Source organism: Scardinius erythrophthalmus (genome assembly GCF_964197995.2).
Source record: "Scardinius erythrophthalmus genome assembly, chromosome: 14".
NCBI lineage: Eukaryota > Metazoa > Chordata > Actinopteri > Cypriniformes > Leuciscidae > Scardinius > Scardinius erythrophthalmus.
The window spans coordinates 4,801,263-4,823,328 of NC_138234.1; the positions used below are offsets into that span (position 1 = coordinate 4,801,263).

The 22,066-nt window shown below is 37.1% G+C and overlaps 2 protein-coding genes across 2 annotated transcripts; one reads left to right on the top strand and one right to left on the bottom strand.

Moving 5' to 3' along the window:
* Nucleotides 1–22: 22 nt before the first annotated feature.
* lmnb2 (lamin B2) lies at nt 23–15,785 on the bottom strand. The gene is made up of 12 exons (XM_081384690.1): nt 15,375–15,785; nt 13,721–13,857; nt 10,986–11,142; nt 10,449–10,574; nt 9,942–10,112; nt 9,066–9,191; nt 6,740–6,960; nt 4,190–4,427; nt 3,646–3,753; nt 3,447–3,566; nt 3,267–3,365; nt 23–2,073 (listed from the first exon to the last, which is right to left on the bottom strand). The coding sequence occupies exons 1-12, from the start codon at nt 15,588–15,590 to the stop codon at nt 2,032–2,034; spliced, it is 1,761 nt and encodes a 586-aa protein (XP_081240816.1). The 5' UTR covers nt 15,591–15,785; the 3' UTR covers nt 23–2,031.
* A 1,036-nt stretch (nt 15,786–16,821) lies between these two features.
* On the top strand, nt 16,822–21,742 carry rpl36 (ribosomal protein L36). Its single transcript, XM_081384692.1, has 4 exons — nt 16,822–16,930; nt 17,339–17,433; nt 18,880–19,014; nt 21,614–21,742. The coding sequence occupies exons 2-4, from the start codon at nt 17,341–17,343 to the stop codon at nt 21,701–21,703; spliced, it is 318 nt and encodes a 105-aa protein (XP_081240818.1). The 5' UTR covers nt 16,822–16,930; nt 17,339–17,340; the 3' UTR covers nt 21,704–21,742.
* The last annotated feature ends 324 nt before the right edge of the window (nt 21,743–22,066 follow it).

Genomic DNA, 22,066 nt, shown 5'->3' on the forward strand with positions numbered 1-22,066 from the left:
TGGAAGAAAAGACTCTTGAGCTGAGGCGCAATAGCAATCTAACGCCACATTTAAGAGCGTCAAAGCGCCATTTATTGTGTGAATTTCGCAATAAAATATACAGAATTTGAATAATCGTCTGATACCGATTACTGGCCGATACATCAGTGCATCTCTAAAACAGACCCCGGATTTGTATTCATTAACAGACTCACAAAGGCACAACGTAATATGTAAAACATTTATTGGATAATGCATACAAAAAAAAAGAAATCAAAATCACAATTAATGAGACACTTTTGGCATGCGCCTTTCTCTTATAGCCCTTCAAAAGTCCTCGTACAATGAAGAATTTTTACCCCGCAACAAATTTGATTCATAGTTCACAATTTATGGCTCAATTTCTACTCACATTTCTGTACTTTGATGGCAGTTCAAATAGCATTTTGTTTTTACTTTACAGTAGATCGTTAAAATGACAGATTGACAATTTCGTATCAAATACACCAAAGCACATTGTATCCGCTACATTAGTCACAGCCCTGTCTAATAAAACCTGAAAAGAACAAGGAAATGACTTTCCTTACGAAAACAGTGTTTGTAACTAACAGAAGCTAGATTAAAAATTCACAGATGTGGAGTGTTTGGATAGAAAACAGTTTCCATTCGCGTCACATGAAGTAAAAAAACTAAACAAAAAGATCGATTTTATTAGCTCAGAGGCCAAGTAACAAATGTACACAAATACAACTTTACTTGAGCTCGATTTCACTTAAATTTGACACAAATGTGTGTCCCAATTGAGGCAATTCGTTCTCACAGAACCTTTAGAAGAACCCCAGAAAGTAAACACGAAGATTACGATACCCCCATTAAAATAACCTTACAAAGAAAGAAATCGTAAAAATGTTTCCCCAAGTCAATTATTTGTTTTGTACACACTGCACTGAATATATTCACAAGAAAGACATTTAATCTAAATATTTAAAATGCATGTAAAGATTGCTTGTGCACTAGGGTTTTAAAAATCCTGAGGACAAACCTATCAAAAATATACGATTATAGCTAAAAATCAAACTGCTGTCCTGCGAAATGTACGCGTCAACTCCGATCCATTCGCCGATTCATATAAAAATATTCGCTGCATGCATAATTGTCCGAGAAACATTTGAATTAAAACAAAAGTAAGTTTTAAAACTTAAAAAAACGCAACAGAACCGACAGGGTGGATGGATGCAGATTTACTCAACTATTATATGGGCTTCAGTTTATCTGGAGTGTCTCGAGAAGTTGAGCAAAGCAAGCGAGAAACAAGGCAAATCTGACCAAGTCAAATTGGTTTCATTCGTCGTCCATGTCTTTGGTAAATCTGTAATCGTGTTGATTAAAGTCAATTTAAAACACTGATCACATGATCAATTCAACACTACATTCACATGAACTGTCAAAATGTTTTGAACATTTGTTATTTTCTGTACGCCCACTATATAACATTCGCTCGTATGAACTTCGACTAGATTATGGGCTTGAAAAATGTCTTAACATTCACTGATTTAATACATAATACTATGTAAAGGACGAATCAAAACCAAAACAATAAGATATCCGAAGATAAATGGTGGGAGAGTTCATTACGAAGCAATTTGATTTAGTTTCCACCCTGTTTGTCTGGTTGGCGAAGCAAAAAAAAAAACAAGATTGACAGCTGTCAGTTACGGGCTATAGTGCACTACAGAACATGAGCTCACCGTCATAATAATAACCCCATTCATAAGTGACGAGAACACATGATTCATAGACATGAATATGCAGATTCCTTAGTCACCGGCTCGCACTAATACTTTCTAATTTCAGGTCGTATGACTCGTTCTCCGATGATTCGCTGATGAGCCGTGGCATTTTGCTCAAGATTGACTGGCTTTACAAATGAGGTCCGTAGAAATAAAGGACTGAGGGAGGGGGGTGTTATGAACTCATTATCGAGGAATACAAAAAGTAGTGGCTCTACAAAAAAGACTAAATCGTGGGAAGGAAAATACTAAAAGTGCTCCATCACATGACGGCACATTCTCTGGATCCGGTCTTTGGGTCGCCCTGAAAATAAGAGCAAATTCAGCAAAGGTTATTACATTAAATCTAATCAAATTGAATTTCTATGGCCTATAAATGATCAAAACTTTGTGGAAAAACACCATCTACTACTGATTGATGGTTTAGACTCTTATCAAGTAAAAGTCTTTTAGTGTAATTGTACAAACGTCCTCCTTCAGCTCGTGCTTCATGTGTCTTTATGCTGTCAAATCTGATTTTTATCAAGTGAATGTAATATCTTTGATATTGTTTGTAATACTTCAGATGGACTGAAGCAGCTTCACTTCTTATCATACTTTTTTTTTTTTTAAATCATGAGTATCAAATATGATCATCAGGCTTTTAAGGAAGGTTTAGTTGTTCATCTCTCAATCATCCTTGTATTGCATTGCATTATATGATTTAAAAATCCAGCTTTTAATGTTGTTTATATGTCTATATGGTGTTTTTAATCTGCTTTAAGTCAAAGCATGTGTAAATTCATAAGTCGACAGCATTGCTGAGTATTTCCTCCTTAAAACTGCAGTGAACCAAAGACAGTCTCAAAAACACACTTTGAAATCGCTGGTGTTTCTGACGTCACAAACTACCTTGCAACCAATCAGATCAACGTGTGATCGTCAACCAGTGGATCTCTGAGCTGAGTGAGTGAGTGGAGGCGGGGCTCATTTGCATATTCATAGAACCGCGCATACTAAATGAGGCAAGGGTGTCGAGTTACATTCAAGATATTTTAAAGCGTGAATTATTATTTTTTTCAAGGAAAAAAATTAAATATGTCATTTTGGTGATCAAAGATGAGTTTTTAGACTACAGGGAGACTAAGACTACAAACAGAGCTGTCATTTAAATATCATCTTACCAAGACATATCATTGGCAGATATTGATATTTATATGCATTTTATGCAAGTATCTGCTAAACTGTTCTCATTGATTTACATTAAAAGCATCAGAATTTCATCTTACTGTTTGTGTTTGTCCAAATAAATATCAGCATCTGCTCCAATTTGCATGTTTCACCAACGTGCACCAGTCTCTTGTTTTCTTTCCTCCATATTCTCACCATATCATACTATATCAGCCATAAAAGCCTGATGTATCAAATATGGTACTCAACATAGTCGAACTTTAATTGAAATATTTTGCCTACAGTTTAAAAAAACTTCTGTTTCTGTTTACAGTTTCTGACTATTACCTGCTGATGGAAAAGATCTTCATCTCCAAAGTCTCCATCCTCATCATCACCGTTCTCTATTTCCAGGATGCTTTTCGTGACGGTTCGCTTTGCCACTTCCTGCAAATAAAAGTTCAAATTTTCTTAGCGCATTCGCACACAAAATCAGCAAAGGCCAAACCCTGCTGGTGCTCCTCATACCTCTCCGCTTGAGTTGACCAATGAGGTGAGGATCTTCTCTCCGGTTCCCCAGGAGCTCTGGCTCTTCCACAGCAGGTCTGAAGGAGGACTATGGGACACGCCGGCGCTGGCGCTCCACACCTTGCAACAGAAACACAGTTTAACATCAAGAAAACATCCTGAGTTGGAGTAAAAATCAGATACGGTCCAATTTGCTTACCGTTACCGTCTGACCGGCCTTCAGGACAAACTTAGGGCTGAATTTGTAGGTGATTTCCTCTTCATCGCCAATTTGTCTCTTTAGTCGCCAGCTGCCCAGAGATTGATCCTAAATGTGTGATAAAATTATGAAATACAAGTTTTTTTTTTTTTAAAGCAACACACCACAGGTGAACACGGTAAATAATTAATGTGAAAAAAGTATGTTTTGAATGACAAATGTTGTTTCAATATGCAAATGAGGTACTGTCTTATTTTCTAAACAGAAATCTAAACACTGGATAAATACAATTCAAACTTCTTGTTTCAATGAAAAGGGATTTTGATTTGTCTTTATCACTCCATAAATCAAAAATTACTGTCGCAGATTTTTGAGGAGGTAAAAGGGTGTTGTTTTACACAACCATTGAGGAATTTTAACCATACTATGTTACAAACATTACATAAAGGCCCTAAAGAATCATACCAACTTGTGGAAAATGGGCATCTGATGACCCCTTTAAAACGTGAAGTGAAATTATAATTTTTTTCTAAATTCACTGTACCTTGTCCGAGTTGTTCCTGAGGGTCACCGATTTCCCCTCTAGGTCGATCTCCTCGACACTGACGCTCCCCGTGGCTTCGGCCTGCTGGCTGAACTGGACTTTGGGGCCGGCGATGGACTCTTCCTCGAGCTCCACACGCTTTCTCTTAGTGCGAGAGCTTCGTGAAGACGCAGAAGTGCTGCTGGCTGAGGTGCGGGTCACCGTGACCCGAGAGGACGGGCTGGGCGACAGCTTCAGCCTAGAGGAGACGGGACACACAGGCAGATTACGCATCCCAAATCAACAGGAACACGCGTATGTTAACAAAAAGTGAGGCCCGTTCACACCAACAACGATGAAACACAAAAAATGTAATATATATTGTCTTTCGATAATTCAAGCACTTTTCAAGTACCTCTTCATAAATTTGGCTTTATTTCAAGGGTTTTCCAGAACTTAAATTTCAAAAAGTCAAATTCAAGCACTTTACGAACCCTGATTAAATGCTACTATATAGAGCACCTATTACACTTCTGCATCTTCAGCTCTCTTTAGTGTGTAATGTTGCTGTTTGAGCATGAAAATGTCCCTCCAGCGGGAGTTCTTCTCTATATCAGTGTCAGTGTCTCTGAACTCCTGAAACACCTCCATTGTAGTCTTGAGTTTCTTCCGGGAACGAACACGTCACAATATTCCTCATAATAATTCATACGCAGAATAAAGGGGCGGGGCCTGGTTGAGTTAGTTAGTAATGTGTTACACTGGCGGTTATGGTAAGGGGCGGGACATTTCCCAAACACACTCGAAGCGCTCGACCAATCACAACACACTGCTCCAGCCGACCAATCAGAGCACAGTGTGCTTTTCAGAAGGAGGGGCTTCATAGAGACAGGAAGTAAACAGAGCGTTACTGACAGACTGGGAAGAGAGGAGCCGCAACAATGGAGAATATGAGGAAAATAATCAACATTCAAGCTAGGGCTGGCACTTTTGAGAAAAATCTAATTTGAACGGGTATCAAATATCAAGCAATGTATTCGAATATCTACGTAATACGTAATTGTTCGCTCAGGCTGGCCGTTCTGTGCGTTATCTTCCATTTTCAAAAGAGGGTGGCTATTGGCTATTATTCACTTAATTTGGTCATGGGCCTACTCTACAATACGTTTAGAGCGCCCGCTAGTGGATGAGATGGCAAACAATAAAATAAAAAACAAACGGTCTAATCATATACTGAAAAAATGCGCTACACATGGCACTTTAAAAACCGAAGTTTATTTATAGCTTGATTACGGATATTTCACGTCATGTTCGAATGCATATTCGAATATCGAATAAAAAGTGACAGCCCTAATTCAAGCAGGAAAACCTGTTCTAGAAGAATCAAGACTTGTAAAAAAGGTCCTCTTTAAAGTTAGATGGAATCTGATTGGTTTTCAATGGTATTGTTTGAAAGAGATTCCAACAATACCATTCATCAGTGTTATCATTATAGTTGTAGTGTGGAGTTTCTCACCCTCACACAATTATTAAAACTGTATTATAGTTATTGTTCTTGGTGCGAACCAACCATAAGAACGATGAATGGGCAACCGCACCATGAAAACACAATGTTTATGCGACTGTGCTTACCTTTCCTTCCTATCATCAGTCCTCCAAATATCTCAACTGCAGAATATCCTTCACTGGTCTCAATCTTCGAGATGGTCTAGCTGCCTTCTGGTCTCCTCGTCCTCGTGCTAAATGAGCTCTCTGACTTATTTCTTGACAACTCGCTCTATCGTATCGCTCACGCACGAGCAGGAAAACACAATTATCATTCCGGCGTGACATTTAACAACCTACCTTACACATTCCAGAACCTCAAGTATGTCAGGTATGAAGCGCAAAAATGTGAAGTGGAGCGTTCCTGAACATGTTTATGGGCTGCAGACGAACAACGATAATAATCAGCTGCCAGAACCACATCAGCAGCGAAAAACCAGTGCAAAACACTCACGAACAGCCAGTTTGTGTGCATCATCAAACTAAAAAAGTTTGAAAATAGAGTTAGCTTCCTACCTTGAAACACAAGCTTGTCCGATCGCTAGTCTGCCTAGCGAGAGTCTGCCTGTAGCAAGACATCTCAGCCGCGTTTTAAAATGCTCTCTTGCCTAGTATTTTTATCTAGTTTTCCATTAAAACTGGGTTTGAACAGATACTGTAAATTTGGCTTTTCAAGCACTACTTTTTTGGCTTTCAAGGACTACAAAACAATATCTTTAAATCTTAGATTCACTTCAAATATTGACATCCGATATCAAGAGGTCCTTGAAAGTGCTTGAATTATTTAAACGCAATATACGCATTTAAATAATTCAAGCACTTTTCAAGTACCTCGTCATAACCATGTCTGTTTTCAAGGGTTTTCCAGGAGTTAAATATCAAAAAGTCAAATTAAAGTGCTTTAAGCACCTTGTAGTTAGCAAATCAAAAGCTTAAAGGCCCTGAAAATGCTGTCTAGGTTGGCATTCCAGTCATTTTTGGATGATTGTCGGTTTGAGTGTGTTCAGGAATGCGTCAGGCGCTCACCTGTCTTCCTCGCCCTCCAGCAGTTTCCGATAGGCGTTGATCTCCATGTCCAGGGCCAGCTTGACGTCCAGCAGCTCCTGGTACTCGTTCAGCTGCTGCTGCATGCACTCCCTCATCTCGGCCATCTCGCGCTCCTTGGCGTCCAGCTGCCGCCGGTACTTGTCCCTGTCGCTGGACAGCATCTCCTCCAGCTCGCGGATGCGCTCCTCTGCGGCGGACGCCTGCGGGGGAGGGGGGAGAAAACAAGTCGTGAATGACGGATAACATCTCTGACGCTGAACAACAAGACGTTTTCTTGACTTAGACAACAAACGTTTCAGGATTATCATGGAAATAAAACTGGCTAAATCCTTCCAACCAACGTACATACGCCAATGTATTTGGCCGATACCGATAATCTTAATATATGAAAGCGGATAACCAATATGTTGGTCGATAAATCAAAATCAATTTTTATATAATTTTTGAGAGCCTGATTATAAAAACAAGTCTCACCATTAAAATCCATGTCCTAAACAAACAATTATAATGTTCTCATTATAGTTTTATGTCACCTATATGACGGACTTGCATGTGCAGCACATGTTGCAGTTAACCGTGATATCAATCATATTTCAATCTTCTAACACTTCTCAAGGACTCAAAGAGAACAAACGTTTCTACTTACAAGGGCAGTTTTTTGGGTTATCATGGAAATAAAATTGTCCAAATCCTACCAACCAACGTACACACGTCAATGTAGATTTGGGATATGATTTTGACCGATACCGATAATTCCTTATATTTGAAAGCCGATAACCTTTTTTCATTTAATGTCGCCTATATGAAAGATTTGCGCTGCACATGTTGCAGTTAACCGTGATTCCAATCATATCTTAATCTTCTAATACTACACAAGGACTCAAAGAGAACAAACGTTTCTTGGGGTGATATTATGGGAAAATTGTCCAAATCCTACCAACCAAAGTACATACAATGTAGATTTGGGATGCCCATATGAAAATTTTTGCAGATACCGATAATTCTTTATATTTGAAAGACGATAGCGGATATATTGGGCGATAAATCTAAATTTTTTATATAATTTTTGAGAGACTGATTACAAAAACAAAAGTCTCACCATAAAAATCCATGTCCAAAACACACAATTATAATGTTCTCATAATAATTGTATGTATTCTATATGACAGACTTGCTAGAAAAAAAAGTTTGTTGAGACAAACTTTAAGTTGGCTTGAGAAAGCCGGACCAGAGTGTTTGAAGAAGTTTAAAGTAGTTTAAATTTTGATAGATAGATTAGTTAGAAAGGAAGAAAAAGATTGGTTAGAAAGAAAGATTATTTAGAAAGAACGAAAGATTAGTTAGAAAGAAAGAACGAAGAAAGATTAAAAACAAAGAAAAAAGACAGAAAGATTAGTTAGAAACAAAGAAAGAAAAAGATTAGTCAGAAAGAAAGAAAGATTAGTTAGAAAGAAGAAAAAGATTAGTTCGAAAAAAAGAAAGATTAGTTAGAAAGAAAGAGAGATTAGTTAGAAAGAAAGAGAGATTAGTTAGAAAGAAGAAAAAGATTAGTTCGAAAAAAGAAAGATTAGTTAGAAAGAAAGAGAGATTAGTTAGAAATAAAGAGAGATTAGTTAGAAAGAAAGAGATTAGTTAGAAAGAAAGATTAGTTAGAAAGAAAGATTAGTTAGATAGAAAGATTAGTTAGAAAGAAAGAAAGAAAGGAAAGATTAGTCAGAAAGAAAGAAAGAAAAAAGAATAGTCAAATAAAGATTAGTTAGAAAGATTAGAAAGAAAGAAAGATTAGTTAGAAAAAAAGAAAGAAAAGATTAGTCAGAAAGAAAAAAATGAAAGAAAGATTAGTTAGACACTGAACTGTATTTCCCTTTTTAAAAAGTGATTCCAATCATATTTCAAGCAATTCAAAATCATCATGTTGTCATCAACAGTGCACATCTGAAGCGTCTCAGCTGAAGGAAATAATCCATTATTTATCGGATAATACAAATCTTCTACAATTAATAATAATATTATGAAAATAAGTGCAATGACTTAGACAAATTTCAATTACAATATTATACATTTCCATCAAAAAAAAAAAAAAAAAAAAAAAAAACTGTTTAGGTACCCGATTAATTATACACAGAACACACATATTATGTAAACGCAAACTTTTATTTTGGATGCGATTAATCGTTGCCCAGCACTAATTAATACTTAAATTTTTAAGCTTAAAACTTAAATTCTTATGTTGCTACCGTATTATTATGGTAAACTTATGGAAGGGTTAGTGAGCAATATTAGCAGTGTAAACATGTTCAGGTACCTGTTTCTGCAGGGCGTTGAGCTGATAGCTCAGGCCCTCGATGCGCACATGGGCCTCCTGAAGCTCCTCGCGCGCCGTGAGAACCGCTTTATCGTTCATGTCCGACGACACCTTGGCATTATCCAGCTGCAGAGAGAGAGGACTCCGTCAGAGAGCAAACCACGCTTGCTAACGCCAGGGAGTGCAGAGCTCCCACACTTCGGTTAACTACAAATTCAAGGACTTTCCAGGTCCAACACCCTCGAATTCAAGGACTTAATGTGGGGACACATTTCAAGGTTACATCGTGTTATCTTGTAAGATCCTTGTTACAGTTCATGGCAACGTACAACAGTGTTTGTTCTCTAACTGAACAATGATTTTATCAAAAAAATAATATATAAATCTACGGCGGGGGGCGGTGATGTAACCTTGCTTCTGAACACTGGTAACACAGTCAACACTGACTATCATAGCAAGCCTATTGGCTATAATGACCTGGATCACAAACCAGTCGCACTGGTATATTTGTGGCAATAGCCAACAATACATTGTTATCGATTTTTCTTTTATGACTAAAATCATTAGGATATTAAGTAAAGATCATGTTCCATGAAGATATTTTGTAAATTTCCTACCGTAAATATATAAAACATGTATTTGAGTGAATGCAGCACAATCGCCAACATTAATGGAAAAGTTTGATTGATTTCGATTTTTTTTGCATTCTCAGATTCCAGATTTTCAATAGTTGTATCTCAACCAAATATTGTCCTATCCCAACAACTTATTTATTCAGCTTTCAGATGATGCATAAATCTCAATCTCAACACACTGCCCCATGTGACTGGTTGTGTGGTGCGAGTCACCCGTGTTACAGTGATGTGTGTGTCTGACCTTGGCCATGAAGGTGTTCTGCAGCTCCTCCTTGTAGATCTGCACCTGCTGCTCATGTTGCCTGCGCAGATCCTGCAGCGCCTGCGCCAGCTTGAACTCGTAGTCCTGCTGCAAGCCTGAGTCCACCTCCACCACACGCCTCTCCTGACGCCTGCGCGTCTCACGCACCTCCTGCACACACACACACACTCCTGTTAGAGCTCACACACACACACCTCCACCACACGCCTCTCCTGACGCCTGCGCGTCTCACGCACCTCCTGCACACACACACTCCTGTTAGAGCTTCACACACACACACACACACACACACACACACACTGCTGTTAGAGCTTCACACACGCACCTCCTGCGACACACACACACACACACACCGCTGTAAGAGCTTCACACACAGACATCACAAATTCGGTTTGTTCCGCTCCCATTCTTCTGGACTCAGATTTACTGGTTATGTTAAACGCTAGTAATCAAGAAAAACACATTAAATGTTTTTCTCGCACCGACCTCCTCAAACATGCTCTTCCTGAACTCCAGGTCCTCGGACAGACTCTGGCAGCGGTTCTCCAGGTCCACCCGCATCAGCGTCTCCTTCTCCAGCTGCTTCTTAGCCACAGCGTGAGCATCTTCAGCCTGCAACACACACACACACACACACACACACACACACACACACACACACACACACCTGCGTTAGACTGAGGTGTGGAGGAAGGGACTTGGGCTTGCTTAGTTGGGGACATTAAAGTGAATATTCAACAATATTATTGCTCTGCCTGCACTGACTCCATTACATGAGAACTGATATATATATATATATATATATATATATATATATATATATATATATATATATATATATATATATATAAAAATGAATAACTTTTACAGCAAAAATGAACCTTCACTGAACTTCCTTGAGCTGGACTGTGACGCTATTTTCTTCTGGAAACAAACTTTGTTGCATTATTTTCCTGTTATCTCTGTAAAGCTGCTTTGAAACGATCTGTGTTGTGAAGCGGTGTGTGAGTAAGCGTGACTTGCTTTGGCTAGCTGAGCCTTCAGGTCGGCTAGTTCTGCAGACAGAGAGCCGTTCTCGCGGAGTGCCGTGTTCAGAGACGCCTCGTTCTTGTTGAACTGCGCTTCCAGATCCTTGATCCGGGCCAGAGCCGAAGCCAGATCCCCATCCTTCTTCTTGTAGCTGCAAAAAAGACTCAGTCAGTGTATAACAGGGCTGGGCATCAATCAGGTGTTACAGTCGATAGCTCTCAGATCTCGGTTCGACTCAATGATTACAGATTTAATACAAATCCTATTGTGTACAAGTGGTTAATTAATAAAAAGAAAGTTAATGTTGGGTACATTAACACACAAAAAAAGATTGATTCGTCACCTTTGTGAATCGATTTTGAATCGACCACATTTTAAAAACGATTTATCAAAAAAAATATTTTTTTGCTCAGCCCTAGTACATATTTTCATTATTAACGATTTTAAAACCAATCTTTAGAAATGGATGTCAGCGGGTTAAACAATAATCATGACGAAACGTGCGGTGTCAGTTAATGCAATTGTTATTGCAAGTTATAGAAAATGTGTGATAAAGATGCCATGCTTTATTGATGCCAAAATGCAAAACTTTTTTTTTTTTTTTTTAATGCCGAATGGTTTTAAAAAGACGCATTTTTTATTAATGGCATAAAATGTTTAATTGAAGATTAAATATGTTGATCGCATAGATTTAAAGTGTATAAACTAACTTTGACAGTCCTAACTTCATTCAAATATCCAATAATAACAACAAAAAATATAAAATGATAAGTTGTAAAAATGTCAATTATTTAAATGTAAGCAATAATAAAAATGTTATACAATTAATAATAATGTGAAAATAAGAGAAATGACAAAATCTTAATTGTAATGTTATGCAAAACAAATATCATATAAATATTTTATAATCTTGCAAAAAAATTTAACAATATAAATAGTAGTTGTCTATTATTATCATCATCATCAATTTAATTAAATAAAAAAAAGTTATAAACGCAACTTATATAAAAATATAAATGTGAGCAATAATAAAAAGATATAAATACTTAAAATTCAATTAAGATAGCCGTATTATAAAACACTAATTGTGTAAAATGCATATACAGTATTGTTGTCATTCATTTTAATAAAAAAATAAAATAAAACAAGAACAGAATTAAAATCCACAATCACAATAATATTAACGTGAGCTGGGTTTTACATCGTTTCTACAAGCTTATTTCAGTGAATCAATCATTTAATCACTTATAGGTTTGCTAACACGTCATACATCGTTATTGAGAGTCTCTGATTGAACGAGTGAAATCTGCATCTGTGACAAATGTAGGTTTGCATCACGACACAAGTCTCGCTCGTGGTTTAGAGCAGCCGCCCGCAATCTGACACACGCGACACACACTTCCTGTTTGCATGCGTTCGTTAGCAACCAGAGATGATGCGTAAACCGCAAAGACTCGTTACAGACACTTTCTATCTCAAGTCCTAAATTAAGATCATCTGACAAGTTCATTTAGGATTTTTCACAAACTTGTATTACAGGAGCAAATCTCATGTTGATTTAGGATTCGCATCCGATCTTACAAGAATCTCCTCTTATCTGCAGGAGATCTTAAACCAATCCATCGAGTTCGGTACTCAACTCTCAGGTCTGTTACCAAGCAACCAACGACACGCAAACAAACAGCAGCTGTGAAGCGCAACGGAAAAACTCCGATAATAGAAATAACTCTGAGATTAAAATAAGCAGCAAAATTGGTTGTTCACAGTCTTTCCACCATCAAACATCGTTGTTCATCTTCTATTATTAATAAATCTGACATCATTCTCAGACAGGATTATTGTTAAGTGATTTTTAATTAGGGCTGGGAATCAATTCAGATGTCAATTCAATTTGATTCCAGATTCGACTCAATGATTATAGATGTAATACAAATCCTATATTTATAAAAAAAAAAAGATCAGTGAACAAGTGTACAAGTGGTTAATTATTAAAAAGAAATTAAGAGCCACAAACCTGTATATTAAACCGTGTATTTTAGGTACATTAACACAGAACTCAACTCTATATTTCAAACGCAAACGATGAAGAGACTTTGATGCAAGATGAAGACTTTATGCTGACGAGGCAGAACTTGGTCATGCTTTGATCAAACAGGATCAGGTTATTTTATGTTTAAGATAAAACACACAGCATTAGTGTAACATGAGGCTGAACAGCAGAGGAACACTAATACTGGCTTTTGGCTGATGGATAAATAAATAAATATGGAAATTTATCGATTCGTGGCCTTTGAGAATCGACCACATTTTAAAAACGATTTATCGAAAAATCTATTTTTCTGCCCAGCTCTACTTTCAAACACTTCTGAAGTTAGGACTCCACTGGGGTTTCCCTAAAGTTTTTAGGATTTTTTTGTGTAGTTATGATGCTTCTGTAATCCCCTTTTCATATCTGTGGTAAAGATAAGATTATGCACTTAAGAAACGTAATTTAATAATAGCTTTTGTCCTAACTGAACTTGGGTTACCACCACACAGATTCCTCAGTTGGGATCTTTCTGATGAGGAGGAGACTCGTCTACCCAAATGAGCAGATGGAGCCGGATTTAAGTCGAGTTAAATAAGCCCAACTTAAGTTTAAAGACGACCTCTGACCTCACAGGTGATTAAAAGAGGGGGATAAGAGACTGGATTCCAGTTAAGAGAGACGTTTTCTGAGCAACACTTACTTCCGGGTGACCTCCTCGAGATCAGAGTTGGCTTTTCCCAGATCGATCTGAAGTCTGGCTCGTTCGCGAGCGGTTTCGTCAAGAACGCGACGGGCGTCGGCGAGCTCGGCCTCGTAAAGAGACTTAATCCCAGACACCTAGAGCACAAAAACAACAAAAACCCAACAGATTTACACGTCTCCAACAGACACGGAGATTAGAATAAAGCACGACTGGACGGATTTAGGATGCTAGAAGTCTCACATTTAAACCACAAGCAGATATTAGCTATTATTTGTAAAATAAACTCCGGTTAAGTTGAAAATTTGTAGCGCGTGCATGCAGAAATGTTTTTATAGGATTGCGCGTGATATTAAAAGATTCAAGCTATTTCGGATTCAACAAGTCTCGCATTATTAAAGAGATAGCTCACCCAAAAATGTTAATTAAATAGTATTTTCCCCCATACTATGGAAGTCAATGGTGCCCAAAAGTGTTCGGCTACACACATTCTTCAAAAGAGCTTAATTTCAAATAAATATTTACAGGTATTTAACAACTTAAGGGTGAGTAAATTTTCCTTTTAGGGTGAACTAATCCTTTAAGTCAATAAGCTGCTATTATCAGACAATATTTGTCTGGAAATCCAGAGCATGTGCATCCCGAAATGTTTCTATAGGATTGCGCGTGATATTAAAGATTTAAGGATTCAACAAGTCTTGAGTTATTAAAGAGATAGTAAAATTAAAGTGTTTTTTTTTCTCCATACTATGGAAGTCAATGGTGCCCAAAAGTGTTTGGCTACAAACATTTTTCAAAAGAGCTTAATTTTAAAGAAATATTTACCAACTTAAGGGTGAATAAATGACAAGTGTGTTAATTTTAGGGTGAACTAATCCTTTAAGTCAATGAGCTGTTATTATCAGACATTATTTGTCAGTAAATTCAGTTGGAAAGTTGGAAAAACGGCTGAAATGTTTCTATAGGATCGTGCATGATATCAAACTATTTCTTTAGGCATTTTTGATGTATGAGGGCTTCAGTTTGATGTGGTCAACATTAAAAACAAAGGGGACAGATGGAGGGGGACCAGATTCAAATTTGAAAAGAGCATTTGGCCACTCCCAAAAAAAAAAAAAAAAAAAGTTTGAGGAAAACGCCCAAACACACCAGGACAAACATTTACAGTCCTGAACTCATACTTGGAAAAGTTTTACATTTGCTTTTAACACATAAACGCACAACTAAAAGTCTGGCACGTGCATACATAATGCAAATTATACAAATTGAAACCATGCGGGCACACTTTAACGGCCACTCCCTGAATACATTTCACTTTACCCTATTGTGCAACGCATTTTTATATAACGTTAGATGTGCACATGCTTTACTATAAGCTAAAGGCTATTATAAACGCACATGGTTGATAAGTTAGTGTAAAAACACTCGACTTCCTCGCGCGATTTTTCAAAATGTTCATCGCGATGACCCGTGTAAGTCAAGAACAACATGAAATGTTAACTATTTAAAAAAAAATTGATTTACAATATAAAAATGGTAATGAACGTAAATAAACAGACAAAAAAGAACAAGATTTATGACACTATACGCGTGAAATTGACGCTAGCGGGCAGATTTATCGATCGTAAAAGCAGCACAAAGGAAGGGTTTGCACCTCTCTGGTCGTGACTTCCTCTTTCTCGGACACTTTGACGAGCAGCCGGTCGTTCTCGAGCTCGAGGGACCGTACGCGATCGATGTACACGGCCAGGCGATCGTTGAGCGCGCTCAGCTCCTGTTTCTCCTGCAGACGCGAGATCCGCGTCGGGCTCAGGGGCGTCTGCGCGGCCGACGCGCGGCCAGACTCGCGGCTCGGGGTTGCGGTCGCCATATTCACGCTACGGACCCACTTTACCTAGAATAAACACTCCTTTTAGTGTTCCACTTCGGCCCGGTGTGTGAGCAGCGGCCTCTGAGTCGTACTCGGAACGGTTTTCCGGTGGCGTTTGGAAGTTTTTGTTTGTGGAGTTTTTTTGAATGAAACCGTGTGTTTGTAGTCCGAGAGCTGGTTGGCTGTCTTTGAAACGGAGGAGGTGTGAAAAGAAAATGGCCGCCGCCGCTAACGTAAAACCGCGCCAAAAATCCTTCGAAGTGCTCATGGGATTTGTAGTCTTTTTAAATTTATTTTTTATTATTTAAAAATCCATTAACCAGAACAATACAAATGAGACATTCATTCCAAGTAAAATATAATGGACAGAAGACAAGAACAAAATTAAAATAGACAAAAGGAAAAGGATACAACTTTATACAACATGTTATTTAATAGTTATATAAGCCTTTTTACTTGTGCAATTGCACAAAACAGAACAATAAAACTTAAAATAATTTTTAAAGTAAGAAAAATAGGTTTGGTGTCGCACCATTTCATTTTATGAATGTTAAGATTTCCCATTAATATCAAGAATTGTATGAATTATGCCTTAGCTATCTTTAATATCTTTATCAATTCCGTGATCATTGAAGTGTATTATTATATCACATCCACTCAGCTGCAAATTTTTACAGTTTCTAGTTAATTTTTTTTATTCAAGGGATTTGTAGTCTGAAATCCAACAAAAGCCCTGATAAACAAGAGGGAAATAATATTTAAAATTATATATATATATATATATATATATATATATATATATATATATATATATATATATATATATATATATATACTTTTTTATGTTTTTTTTACTATTATTTAAATAATAGTATGTTGCTAAAAATATACAACAAAATAATATAAATAAAATAAAACAAATTGTCATATATATATATATATATATATATATATATATATATATATATATATATATATATATATATATATATATATATATAGGAACATTAATAAACATGTGCGATTTCTTTGAGTTTTCGAGGAAAATGTAAAATGATAATGCAATAATGCAATTTGGTTGTTTTATTAATTTTACTGGATCGATTCGTTTTGGTATTAGAAAAAAGCAAACATTAAAAATTATAACTCTCCAATCTGTTTATTATGTAGAATATGTCATCAATGAACGCACCGGACTACAAGCTTCAAAATATATTTTGTTCACTTCTAGATGGCGCCATTCGTTTTTCCCGCGAACTCTTCTCTTTTCGTCGCGTGTGAAAGTTCAACTTCCGCCTAGCAGCGGTCCTTCCGGTTTGGACGCCATTAGCAAAACGCAGGTATGAATCGCCGGAGAATCGCAAGCATTAAAATCACATTTATATCTAATACATCTTACCTCAAATCATCACAAAAGTGCGCGCGTTTGTAAATATAAACCCTCTAAAATGATTTCCAGCGATTATTGTTAACATTTAGCGTGATGTTTGTGTGTTTTGGAGGGTTTCACTCGGAGTAGATGCGGTGAAGCATTCTGAGGCGATTCTCAAACACTGTCGTTATAAATGAACTGTATCTGGGAAGCTTCAAACCCGAAACGTGTTTAAAATGTTAACTGTATTCTCCCTCATCATGAAGTGGTGTTATATAATGACTTTGAGCTCTTGTAGAGCACTAACAGCACACATGCAGCTCGTGTTTTCATGTGTAACGTTATTTGTATGTTTAATCACGTTTGTTCTCCTCAGAGATGGCTATACGGTATCCTATGGCAGTTGGCCTTAATAAAGGCCATCCAGTGACCAAAAATGTGTCGAAGCCCAAGCACAGTCGCAGGAGAGGGGTGAGTGAGGCCATGTTTCACTGTTTTGGGTAGTTAAAATCAGCATTTAACCTGTTAACTGCCAGTGTCACAGTCGCGCACTAATAGGTTTTTCCACATCACACATTTTAATTCGAAAACTTAATGGTCAAAATTCTAACCGTGAAACCGTTTTGAAATTGTCCTTTACGGTACGTTACTTTTAGCGCACTAAATTTGAGATCGTTTAAATTTAGAACTCTGTTAGACGCATGGTTTTGATTTTTGATATTTTGTAAAAAATAAATTGCGTTTAATTTTTAGTTAAGTACATTTACGATATAGATAATTTCTATAAATTTTTATGCTGTTTTTTTTAAAGTGCTTTCAATCTGCAATCTTACAACCATTTAAGTTCAGATCTATGCCCTGTTTAAAGGGGAAATGAAGCAGTCAATCAAGTTTACATGATTTACAAGATGGATTTCCACTATAATCAACAATTATATAAGAAACATGACAAAAGTAAACATATAAAAGAAAAAAAAGAAAAACCGTTGTATCTTTTGCTGCCAGGGCGCTGCCATTGTGTGCAGTATTCTAACGTGTGACGTCACGGGGTTGGTTGGCTTTAATAAACCCGGCTGAATGTATTAATATCACGACGTCAAACTGTCTACACCACGGAGTTTTGACCGCGAACAACTAATGAAGTCTAACGTTATATGTTATATACAGCAGATGGACTCTGACACGGTGGGCATCGCATTACAACAGCCACACGCGTTGCAACTTACCAACCCGCTCTTCGCCCAAAACCACCACCGGCTGTTCGACATAACAACGTAACTTACCACTGCTCGGTTCCCACGCCGTATCGGCTCAAATGCATATATTAATACATGCTAACTTACATGGTGTTGACAAGAGACATGAATATGATGGCAGACATCGCGAACAATGTTTCCATGTGCAGTTTGTTAACGTTAGACGTCGTCTTTTTGTCTGGTACTAATAAACTCCACTAAAGTTAGCTAAACACTAAATTAGTGTTAGCTAGTTCATGCTTACAGCTGTTAGCTATTAATGACTGTACCTAACAGTTGTTCGCGGTCAAAACTCCGTGGTGTAGACAGTTTGACGTCGTGATATTAATACATTCAGCCGGGTTTATTAAAGCCAACCAACCCCGTGACGTCACACGTTAGAATACTGCACACAATGGCAGCGCCCTGGCAGCAAAAGATACAACGGTTTTTCTTTTTTTTCTTTTATATGTTTACATTTGTCATGTTTCTTATATAATTGTTGATTAAAGTGGAAATCCATCTTGTAAATCATGTAAACTTGATTGACTGCTTCATTTCCCCTTTAACAGGTTAACGTGGTTTTACAGATTTCGGTGACTTTCTCCCATCATGCACTGCTGTATAAACTATATTATGCCAGTACAGTCGTGTGTAAAGTAACATCGCTGTTGCGTTTCAGCATCTGACCAAGCACACTAAGTTTGTGCGCGACATGATCCGCGAGGTGTGCGGTTTCGCGCCCTACGAGAGGCGTGCCATGGAGCTGCTGAAGGTGTCCAAGGACAAACGTGCCCTCAAGTTCATCAAGAAAAGGGTATGTTGACCCCCATGAGTTTCTGGAAAATTAGCTTTTTTTCCTTTTTTCTTTACGTAAATGAGATTCCATATTATATGAAGACAAACATTAAATGTATTGTGCTTTAGATTTTTGGTTTTGTTGGTTTAGGCTAGTTTGAAGGTACAAAATACCACAGTAATCGAAATTCTACGTAGTCTTTACTAGGGATGCGCGGTATACCGGTACTGCAAAAATACCGGTATATATTATATTTCAAACGGTACAATATCATAATTTTGCTCAATTCGGTATTTAATGCGCTGCTGTTTCGAAGTTCACCGCTAGGCGGCAGTGCGCTACCCAAACTGACGCGGGTCACGCACAACCGGCAAACGGTGACAACAGAGGAACACGATGGATCAAACAGATGAAGCTCATTCTACACGCCCGAAATTAATAAATAGAGCAGTAGGAGTGAAATATAGCATTACTTTGCCTACAAAAGTAAGGAGAAAGGTGAAGCAACAGACCTCAATGCACCACTCTACAAACACTGCTTTAAATTTGCGACGGGAGGCAACACATCAAATCTGGCTAACGTTGAGCACTTGTCACTTGATCATCCTGACTTGTTCAAAGAGTTCAGAGATCGACAGGTGAGTCCATCATTCAACTGTTTTAATTTAGACTTTTATTCATAGCGCACATACATAATGCTTATCAATTAAATATGACACGGTAAACACGAAAGCTCAAATGTGCTTGCATGACACGCTAGAACCAATGAAGTTTAGGTCTCATAATTTTTGCACTTTCAAACAATCATATATTAATTGAATTTGAATGAATAAAGAGATTAGTGATATTAATTTTAGTATTAGTGATAGTAAAATGAATGGCATATCACTGCTGCTGTGGCGAGTGCGACCCCTAGAGGAATCTAAGGAATCTAGAGTAATAGTAGTAATATGGATATTACTAATATGAATGTTAGAGTAACACTTTACATTTAAGCTACATTTGTCAACATTCATTAGGTAACCTGACCTAACCGTATTATAGCATTTATTAATCTAGATCGATCAATCAGTAATTATTATTTAAATATACTAATACATGTTTAGCATGTTAACATTACTTTATATGCAATGCATTAAACTAATATGAACCCAAACACAAACCAAACAGTAATCAAACCAAGATGAATAAATGCTATAAATGTTGATAATTCTCTGTTAATGCATGACAGCAAAAAATTAGTCATTTCATTATTCTATTATTATTCTATATTAATCAATTATTAGGCTATAGATATTAACCTATTTTAATTGTATCATTTCAGGTTTCTTTCTTTCTTTTTTTTTCAAAATCAAAATTTAATCTACTGTAAGTTCCCTGACTGTTTTTTGTTTATTTTAACATTTTGATACTTTTTGTTTGCACTGCAGAGTTTCAAGCAGTGTTTTTTAATAAAATTGTTTCAATTCACTTAAATTTTGAAGCTGGTTATTTGTCACCTGTGGTATCGATTTAGTATCGATACCGAGGTATTAGGTTCTGGTACCGTACCGAAACCAAAATTATGGTATCGAGCCATCCCTAGTCTTTACTGTATAAATTATCTGAGCGTGCGCTTCAGGTGTCATGGGTGTTTTTCTTCCCTCATTGCGCTTTTCTAAAATTTTTTGCTGCTTATGTCTAATAACTTTTAGTACTGTGCTTTTTGTGAATGTTAGTGAATTGATTTTGCTTTTAATCGTGAAGAGAATCGTTAATTCAGTTCCTTGTAATAAAAAAAAATATATATATATACTTTTTTTTGGTATTAAAGTCTATATATATTTAAATTTGGTTTCACGATGCTTTGAAAGAAAATTCTTCTAAACAGCTTTAAAAATGTATTTATATATGATTTGTCTATTTATATAGTTATAGGATATATAGACACGCACACATAACTTGGTTAGACGGTACTATAAAATAAATTTTAAAAAAGGTTTTCAAAACAACTAGTTTTTAAAAATGACTAAATGGACCATTTAATTCAGTCCAGATTTTGATTGGCAGGTTTAATTTCTGCATCTTCAGGATCTGGTTGTTTCCATCCAACTATTTATAAGTGCATTTAGAACACTAGATGGAAACGGTAAGATTGGCATTAATTCTAAAAATGTGCGTAAAAGAACAAATTTGCTTAATTGAGGCGGATAATTGTTCAATCCGATAAGACATGCATATAAACTAGCATGGAGACACATTTACTGGATAAATCCCTCAAAACCTCGGGTGACTTTTTCTCAGCGGAGGCTGTGATTGGACAACTGGACTAACCAGTGGACCAATCACATCGCAGCATCTCAAATATAGGTTTAGTGGCTCTGAAACACAGAATGATATGGTTTAATTGAAATGAAAAGGTTTAACATCCGAACACAAGAGAACATGACAGCGTTTGTGTTTCGTCTGAGACTCATTTATGATGGAGGGATGAAGGGCCACGTTTTATTACTGCTAATTTGTGCCAGTTTCCCAGGAAGTGACGATTTTGTTCTCTTGAACTCATGAGATGGAAACTCTTATTGGCCTAAATGCGCAGGTTTGAGTCTGGTTTTCCTCATTGTGTGTGTGTGTACAGGTGGGAACTCACATCCGAGCCAAGAGAAAGCGTGAGGAGCTCAGCAACATCCTGGCCGCGATGAGGAAAGCTGCTGCCAAGAAGGAGTAGCCTGAATTATGACAAATAAATTTGTATGTGTAAAAACAAGCATTGGAGTGTTGTGCTTCATTTGAACGTGTCAATCGTTCTGCTCCACTGAGTAACGAATGTTTGCAGGAACGCTGTGGATCATATCAAAGTGTGTTTAACCAAACGCAGTTACTTGAGTAAATATGCCTGTTTTTTGTCATCGGTCACTGGTTGTGTGTGTGTGTGTGTGTGTGTGTGTATATATATATATATCTGATTCACCAAATTATTTAATTATACCGATGATTTAAGTAGTTTCCGTGTGTTTTCATGGTTATTTCTGTTGTCTTTGAGTTAAGTTCACTACTGAAAGAGTCTACAAGCATTCATTGTCAACTAAAA